The following is a 9,702-nucleotide window of genomic DNA, read 5'->3' as shown; positions in this document are numbered from 1 at the left end:
TGAGCCTGGTTTTATCCCCTTCCCCCTTCAAACCTAGTTTAAAGCCCTCTCAATGAGCCCCGCCAATTCATGGCAATGATCCTCTTCCCCCTCCCAGTGAGACAGCTGAACTCCATCTGTCTTCAGCAGGCCTGGTGTCATGTAAACCTCCCCATGATCAAAAAAGCCAAAATTCCTCCGATGGCACCAGCCCCTGAGCCACGCGTTGATCAGGTGTGTTTTCCTGTTCCGAGAGCCAGCCTGTGAGTGGGATTCCTTGTACGTTAAAATGCTGTGTGGCAGGAACGAGAAAGACATTGGCCCTAACTTGAAATTTCCTTTGTTTGCTCTGTAAACTGTGAGGATAATACTGAAATTATGTTAAGATCTGGGGATGAAAGATACTAAGGCTCAGGTATACCACACTTAGCTGAGGGGCTTAGATGTAGAGTGATATATCTCAGGCGCTATGCATTCAGGACAGACAGATAAGTACCTGCAAAGACTGGCCTGTATTTTAGGGAGAACGATTATGTCCTTTTAAAAGTACCACATGTTGGCCATGAATTTACTGAGCTTTAATACTCAGCCTCAAAAATCATATAATGGTATTTATCGGTAATGGGAGTAAATAACTGTATTTGACATTTGCTTTTGTATAGTCAGTAGTTATTTTTTCTTTTTTTTTCCCTAAAGTGATTTTATTGTTGATTTTCAGGGTCTAGAGATCATGTCTGAAAGTTTTCTTGGTGACTTTTTGTTTTATCTTTTAGATTGATGTGATTGTGGCTTTGGGCGGACTTGGAGGACGCTTTGACCAAACAATGGCATCAGTGGAAACACTTTTTCATGCAACAAACATCACTCCTTTTCCAGTGATAGTGATCCAGGAGTGCTCGCTGATTTACCTGCTTCAACCTGTAAGTGTTTTGAAAAGTTACTTCATAATAAAACTGACCTTCCACCCACCCTGACCCTGTAGGTCTTGCACCATTAAATGCTCATTTTCTTAATTGTATTCTGTAGGGTCAGAGTCTAGATATAAAATATATTGCAGGGAAGTGGACAGCAAATGATGGGCTCTGCATTCCTGCCTTGGAAAAGATTGTGCTTAATTTGTTCAGAATAGATTTGTTTAAAAGGGGAGGAACATAGAAATCCATAAAGTATGAAAACTGAATTTGGGTAAATAGAGGATTTTGATGATAAATTAGAAAAAAAAAATTAAACTTTTTAATTAGATTCCAGTAAGTTTAAATTTAGCACACAGCCCTTTTGCATGTTGAGTAGCAATGAGGATGTCTGCAGTAAGAGAAACAAAAGAAAGATGTAAGAGGAAGATATGAGGGAGTTCCTGACAAACACGTCGGGCAGAGCTCTTATGTGGTCTGAGTGATACAGTTCATTATGATGGGAATCCAGCTAGCATCAACGAGGGAATTTATTTAAGATGTGTTATTTTTGTGGTTTTTCAGGTCGTTATTCCATTTATTGATTCATAAAACAACACACACAAAAGATCTTGCTGGGCTTGTGCTTCTGAGATTTAAATTAAAGGCAGATCTAAGCATCAAAGAGTCTTCTAACAGTGATTCATTTATTTGTTTGGAAATATCTTTTCCTGATGTCAGGGTTTCTAGAAGCTTAACTAACTTTCCCATTTTATCTTGGAAAGCTTATTTCATTAAAATAAATAACATTCACAGATAAATTTGACAAAACCCAGCACCACACATGCTTCATTGTAATTCGAGAAAAGCATTAATAAGGTTCTATGAGATTGTAGATTTAAATCCACAGGGGCAGATGCTGTATTAACAACTTTGAAGCACTGTGTCTGCAGGAAAGATAGTAGGCACAGGAGCTTATTTGCCAGTGTGACGAGGAATGACTGATCATTAGTTGCACAGCTAAATGGATAGAGGCAGCAGAGTGAGGGGGAAAGAGGGCTAAAGGATAACTAGTTAAAATCTGAAAGTGAGGAGTAACTCGCTTGTGATTACCTGTGGGTGCAATACTTCACTGACCACTGTAAATTAATCTTAGGAAATTTTTAAGAATATATTGAAAAGCTGAAATAAGATGGAGAATTCCCATACAAAACACTTACTTGGACTGGAAGGACTTTTAGTTCTTTTAATTCATCTTTTCCGTAAGTGGCTTGCCTGAGGTTGCTTTCAGAAGAGTCTTCAATGAATAATTAAACCCTTTGCAACTTGAAAAAAAAAAATCATAATCTCTGCATTTCAATAGACAGGAGAGGTCACTAATTGTTTGGGCTTGCTGGAAACTTCTTTATGTTCTGGTTTTAATAATGCCGTACGAGAAGCATGTAATACTTTTTTGTTGGTGGGGAGAGTTCCATAGGATATTTTTTTTTCTGCCGTTCCTGGCTGTCAGTCTGCATTGCCAGTACCTGACTTCTGTAACTTCAGGCTGTGTCTAGCGTTCAGAAATAAAGGGCAGATATAGGGGGCAGGCCATTTAAACAATCTTCATGCTAACTTTGACACAAAATTGCTTTTCATTGTTGGTTTAAACTTGTCACTGTCAGCATCTTCAGTCAACTGTCATGGTACCTCCAGATAGTAATATTAATCCTACATAGTTTAGGTAAAAATCGAGTGAGTAGTTTATACACAGAAAGAAACAAGGATCCTAAGCTTGAAAGTACCCTTTTTTTTGTACAGAGTTCAGCGTGATATTTTCTCTTGTAAACAGCCACAATTATGGCATTCTCTCTTTTTTCCCCTCTCCCCTTTGTAATTTAAAATCAAGGTAGGAGGGAGTTGAACACAGTGGGAGACCCACTGACTTTTTGAAATGCAAGTCTGGAAACTGTGCAACAAATGAAGCAAGGTTTTGAGATTCAAATGCTAATGGAAATTATAAAGTTAATAGCATCATGCTTTTTCTATAAAATGTAGCTCTGAAAACTTTCTCTCTTGGGGAAAAAGAATCTGATCTTTATTGGATTCTTTGGATAAAATATATGAGCAAAATATAACCATATTTTTGCTTCAAAATAACATTAGCCCTCCACTCACTATAGCCAGAGACTAGTATTGGTTCTCTATCGTGTGTACCTAGGCAGAGGCTAAAATCTTTGGATAGAGCAGAGAAACTGGTAATCCCATAAACAGCCCTAGGAAGGATACAAAGGGGAATAACAAGTCAAGCTGCTGAATTTTTAGTTAGTAATGCAGAAACTAAGAGGAGGACTGTGTGAGTAGATCTGTAAGTACACCATAAAATCTATTAAGTAATTGCTTTGAAAGAGTTATTTCACATTATTACAATGTTGATACAGAGGGGTACAGCAGAAGAAATATATCAATATTTAACACACTTGTAAAGGTCCACAGTGTTGTAGGAAACAGGCTTATAGACTTGCTAGAAGTCTTCAGGGTGACAGAGGAAGACAGCAAGGACAATGCCCAATTTGGAATCCACTGCAGACTACCAAGCAAGGAGGACCAAGTAAACAAAGCCTTTTTTCATGAGTCAATAAAATTATCCAAGTACTGAATGTAAGGACAATTGGCATTTTGAGTACTGAGGCCTCTCTTGGGAAATAGACGGACAGACAGTGCAAGTTTTTGAAATATATTGGGAAAAATGTTTGGCATGGAAAGTGAAGAAAACTACAAGGAAGTAAACTCTTTTATAGTCATTTCTGACCTGTAAGGATGAACTATGTTGAGAGGTGGAGAAGAGAAAAAAGATGGGACGAATTACACCCCATAAATGTCTGTCTCCATGGACTCTATGGAGAAATTGGGTGGTAGGCTGAGATCTAGGTATACGCTGTAGGTATCTAAATTTAGATAAATGAATTCCAATATAGGTCAAATTACTAAACAGGTACTTAAGAAAAGAAAGCAGGCATGAAATTAGGTGCACCTATGGAAGGGCCCAAGCGATGAGAACATAGTCTGTAACTACAGACATTGCTCTCAGATTTTCTTTCATCTGAGTGGGAAAGGAAAACTGATAACAAACAGCCTAAATTTAATGCATCTTTTGCTCAGTCTTCACTAAAGCAAAATATTCCTTTGAGCAGATAACCAACACAGTTAATATCAGTGCCAAAGTCCGAAGACTTTAAATTGCCTCAGAGAAAAAGCAAATAAGAGATTGAGGTGCCTTTGATTTTTGCCAGCTCCAAGGGTTGTTAGTTTTTGTGTGCCATGCAACACTAATTAGGATAGGAGTCAGAAACAGGGAGACTTGTGTAAGAATTCCAGGAGGTAATGCTTGCTCTGAAGCATTTTCTAATGTGATGATTGGAATTTTAAAAAGAAAAAAGAAGAAAAAAAAAAAAGAAAGAAAAAGTATCTCTGTACTGAATAGTCATCGTATTTCTTTCTGAAGTGGGGGGGAGGGAGGAAAGCCTGAATTCTTAATAAGGAGTAATCACTCTTTATAAGCAGGATATTTTATGCAACAGTCCGTACATTTTATGCTTGAAATTTTGGTAATATCAATTACCATTAGAATATAGCCTGGCTGAAGAGCATTAGGCCCTTAGAGTCATGTTTATCATGCTATCCATGCTCAGTATGAATGGCTTAAGGTTTCACATACATACTTTCTCATTTTCTGTTAGTGTGCTGCTCAGGAGTACAGAAACATTAGCTTCTGTACACTGAGCATAAATTATCTTTTATCTGTGAGTTTTATGAAAGTTTGTAATACAAGGTAATAGGATTTATGACCAGGAGATGAGAAGATGTCCAAGAGTTAATGAGGCCTGTCTTTTACATTATACTGAGCAGTTCAGTGTTCCCCACACAGGATTCCAGCCCTGGGATGTAGGGGAGAAGAACTGCTACCTATACATGAAAATGTGTTACAGCAGCATATTTTTGTCAGTTAGCTAACTCTTTGAAAGAGTGCGTTAATACTTCGATAACCCTTTTTCTTGCACACAGCTTTTCTTGTGAGTGCCTGCCTGCCTTCCCTGTGAGAAATGATGAATAATTTAACAACAGAGACAGTAGTCCAGCAGCAAAATATGAGCACTAAGAATCAGGAGTCCCATCCCTTATTCTTGGGTCTTTACTACCGTTTCATTGAAGAGGAGTAAATTGTATAGGCTTTTGATCTCATAGTCTCCTAGTTTGTAAATTGGATAAAACCCACGTCTTTCTCTGAATGGGTACTGTGAGGCTCGTTTAGTTTTTTACAAAATGCCATTACATTCTCAGCTCTGCACCGAGGTGGAACATAGTATGATGGTAATAGTAACAACAGTATTAGTAAGGCCCTTAATTAACATGAATATTGCCATACAGTAGACTGTGCAGCTAATTAGTTAGCATGGTCCCAAGCACAGTTTTAGTGGGAGCCAGCTATCATTCTTGCAGACAGTGCCTGGGCACAGTTTGGGGTTAGCACAGGCCAGTAACTGCTTACTAAGCGTTTGGAGGGTACCACTTTGTCTTGGGGACAAGAGAGAACAGGATATGCATATGAGCAGTGCTGTGCCTACTGGCTTGAGGTCCGGAGAGTATTACCTGAACCGTTTTACAGATGCAGAGAGAGTGACTAGGCATGGAGATCTGCTCCTAGATGGGGACACTGCAATAGATGTAAGTGAGGGAAGTACAAGACTGGAAACTTCACTGGAGTTTGTTGCTGCAATTCTCTATGCCAATGTTATTTGATTTGGTTTGTTTCCATGCTTGTAAAGTTTAATGGGAAGTGCAGGGTATATACCTTCAACTTCTGAGTTTTCTTCTGGATCCAGTTCCTTGAATTTTGCAGGAACTTCAAGAATTAGTTGTCAGATCAGTTCTGTACAGCCTCATACACGTAAGAAGCAGATCTGACTTGCACTGGCACTCAGTGGAAAAAATCCTTAGTGAGTGTGCCTCTTCTGGAGGATGACTTTGGAATTTGGAGATTTGGGGATAACCTTTAATGTCTCCTTTTCCTGTATTATTAGTATATTTTGTGGGTAGATTCAGTTGCAAAAAGGTCCCAGTTGCCAAGGAAGGGGTTTAAACATATATTTAATATTTAAACATGTATTTAATATTTAAACAAAGTATTTAAGCATATATTCAGTACTTAAAATATTTATTGTCCTGAAAGGCTGTCTTTCTTGTTTGGTATCTGCTCTCAAAGAGCACTGTTGGAACTTAATCTAGTTGACAAAGCAGTGCATCTCTGTGCCTCAAGCTCCTTGTAGGTCACTTGAATGAGTGTCTATGGAATTCGCAAATACACAACTTCAATAAATACATCTTTTTGTGACTTTTTCTATGAGAAAGCCAGCTGTTCAGCTGGACGGAAACACTGCCAATGTCAAAAATATTAGCAGTGGAAAAGCCATGCTCAAGCCCTTCTCTGGGAGCCTGACTCCTTCAGAGAAACCCTTGCAGAAAGGTTTTTTGTGCTTCCAGAGCTTCAGTAGCACATTTGAAAGGCTTCTCAGAAAAAAAGTTGCTATGTTGGTAGTTTAGCTGCCTTAGTTTCCTCCTTTGGTAGGAAACTTGGAGGGTTTGGTTACAGCTCAACTTCTGTTCTTAAAATAAGGCTGTTAGAGTTAGAGCCTGTGTTTTTCTTCTTCCCTGGGAAAATCCAGCTGGGCTAGTGGTCATTCAGGCATTCTTACCATGTGTTTTTGTAGTGGGCCTGTGTAAATGGGACCTTCAAAAGGCTCCAGGTCCAAGTGACTCAGGTTTATTTCATGGTAATTTATGGCTATGAAGTGGTGTTGCTTCATGTTTACCGCAGGATTTCTGTGTTCTAGTGGATATCAGTGATCTGAATTTAATTCATTTCTGTCAATCACATCTTGACCTGGGGAAGAGTTATTTGCTATCTTGCTTCTCACTGTTCCAAAAGGAAAATTTTAGTGGGATTTTCTCTTAACAGCTAAATTCTTTATAACTCAGTTCTATTCCAGCATCAGCAAATGTGTAGTGTGAAATATACAAAGCATATCTAGTATCTTAGTAATAATAATTAGCTCTTGAAACAGTCATATCCTTTCAAGCAGTTTATTTAGCATCAGTTAAAAGTGCAATCTGCATCAACTTTATGAAATATTTGGAATTATATGGATTTTTCATGGATTTTTTTGCAGAGGATGACAACTAATAGTTATGGATTACTTCTGTATAATGAAGACATATGGGAAATATTTTTTTTTAATAAGTCTCATCCTACAGCCTTTGCTTAGACAAACAGATTACAACAAATTCATAAGTCAATTTGTTGGCTTGCAGGTAACCACTTTAAAAAAAATACTTATCTTTCAGAGAGGAAAGGAAAATACCAAACCATCACTGCCAGGTGAAAAAGAATAGTCTTTACTAAATGAGATTTTCATCTGCTCATAATTCTTAAGAAACAAGTAATGCTCTATAGCAGGTTATGTTAATCACACAGCTGTTTTTAAATTCACATCTTAATGGTTGTCTGCAAGAGATCATGTAAGGAGTCTAATTGGATTACTTATGTATTTCTAAATTCTGGAGTCATCCAGTTTGATTCTGAATCAATATCTGGTGTTTGGTAAGTTTCAATGGTTCTGCTCTCAAAATTTTTCAGTCTTTGTCCAGATTTTTAATTAGTTACTACAGCAGCTGATGGATGATCATCTAGGAGAATCTTGACCCTAAATAAAGCTCTTCCAATGAGGTTCCTGCTCTCTGTTGTTGCCCCTAGCTGTTGTAATATGATCTTGTTAATATGATAATATCTATTTTGCTGCTTTATAGAAACCATGAGAACTTTTCTGTTACAAAGCTAATTTTCTTAGAGCTGGGCTTTTTCCCAAACCTGTCAATTACTTGTGTTTCCTTTGAAGTCTTAATCCTTCTTTTCATCCCCACCCTTAACAAACTGCTTTCTGCAGTGCTCTGATACTTTGGGTTTTTGTGTGCAGTGTAGTATTAATAACTTACTGTATGGTAAAACAGTTCCTCTGCTGCACAAGTTGCCTACTTTACATTAAATGGTCAGCAGCAAAACATAAAATGTTTGTCTTTAACATTTGCTTATTGGTAGGAGCTGATGCTTAAACTGAGATCAATGGGAAGCTGGTAAAACTTTCTCCTGTTTTGGTGATAGCGGTAAACTGAGGAAGACCACAGCAGTATTTTCACTTGCTGTGTGTTCATTTAATCTTTCTTCTGTAACTAAACAGGACAGAGCTGGAGTGTGTGTGTTCATTCTAGTTTTGTTTGGGTTTTTTTCCAGGTAGGACTTTGATCCTATATGGGGATTTTGTAGCAAGCTAAAGAATTCCCAAGTTTTTTGTGAATAGATTTTTGACTAAAAAAAACAAAAAGCATTTTAGAAGACTGTTAATATGGATTCTAAATTTGATCAACAGAATTAAATACTTTGTACATAATTTAATAAGCTTTCTACAAGCTGCCATATTTTTGTACTTTAAAAAAGAAAAATTATTCAAATGCTTGTCTGTATGAAGGTCGCATAGACTGGTACTTTACAGATTGATTTTGTTGTGTTTTTATGATTATTGCTGTGCTTTAAAATATTTGTCTACCACCTGACACCTAGAGGGAGTAATACAGTGTTTTGAAGTTTCAAGGTTAACCATTAGACATAAAGGACTGAAGGGACTTAGAGGGATAATGATGAACACTTTCTATGACTTGCCTGATCAGAGGCCACTCCCCTTACTAATTAATCATCATACAGCAAGATCTTATTTTCTGTTTCTAATCTTGTTTCTTCTTCTTTCCTTTTTTTTTCCCTCTGGACTTTTCGTGGATCCCATCAACTGTCTTTTCTCGGCACATCATGATATCTTAATTTTTTAGTTTAGTTTCGTAAAAAATATTCTTCCTTTAACTTAAGCAGCCACTGCTACCCTGAAGATTTTTCCCAGGATCCATCTCCTCCCAGCAGTTACAATTCTATGCTATGAAGCATTAATTCGTCGATGCCTTTTTGTCATTCTGGCTTCATCTATTCCTCTTGGGTCTCGCAGTATTTCCTCTTGATTCTGCAGTTGTACCAATGACCAAAGTGGCCTTGTCTGTGTAGTACTGGAAACTATTGGGGTGATGTCTACTGCAGCATGCCTATGCATCACGCTTAAATTATTGCTGAGTTATAACTCTGTTCAGCTTTATTGTGTTAGCCCAAATTTCTCAAGTACTAGGATTCTGTGCTACCCACTAAGTGACACTCTCTGAAGGCATCTTACTGCCTTGCTTGAGGTGAATTTCACCAAAGTTTTGTAGTAAGAGCTTTCTTCTGAGTATTAAACGGATTTCAGTGATAGTCTGGGGGTATGGGATTTTTTCACTCCCTCCCTGGCATTACAGAAAGTTCTGTAGGGAAACTAAAAGGTATCAGGAGTCTGTAATCTGTGACAGAGCCTCCTCTGGAAAGAAAATGAATGTCTGGAAAATATTTTATTGCATACAATTAAAAATACAGCAGGGAAAATCCCAACAAAGAGGAAGTCAGGCAAAAATGCCAGGAGGCCTGCATGGATGAACAAGGAGCTCCTGGACAAACTCAAACACAAAAAGGAAGCCTACAGAGGGTGGAAGCAAGGACAGGTAGCCTGGGAGGAATACAGAGAAATTGTCTGAGCAGCCAGGGATCAGGTTAGGAAAGCTAAAGCCCTGATAGAATTAAATCTGGCCAGGGACGTCAAGGGCAACAAGAAAAGATTCTATAGGTACATCGGGGATAAAAGGAAGACAAGGGAAAATGTGGGCCCTCTCT

The 9,702-nt window shown here is 38.0% G+C and overlaps 1 protein-coding gene across 1 annotated transcript in view; it reads left to right on the top strand.

Annotated features, from left to right (window-relative positions):
• TPK1 (thiamin pyrophosphokinase 1) overlaps positions 1–9,702 on the top strand; it is a 220,759-nt gene that overhangs the window by 104,932 nt on the left and 106,125 nt on the right. Inside the window, exon 6 of the mRNA XM_019470914.1 lies at positions 753–899. Within this exon, the coding sequence (XP_019326459.1) occupies positions 753–899 (147 nt within the window). The remainder of the gene's footprint in view (positions 1–752; positions 900–9,702) is intronic.

This window comes from Aptenodytes forsteri, unplaced genomic scaffold, assembly GCF_000699145.1.
Source record: "Aptenodytes forsteri isolate BGI_AS27 unplaced genomic scaffold, ASM69914v1 Scaffold282, whole genome shotgun sequence".
In the NCBI taxonomy this organism is placed as follows: domain Eukaryota; kingdom Metazoa; phylum Chordata; class Aves; order Sphenisciformes; family Spheniscidae; genus Aptenodytes; species Aptenodytes forsteri.
Note: the sequence above shows the minus strand (reverse complement) of the source record. Positions and strands in the feature narration are given on the sequence as shown.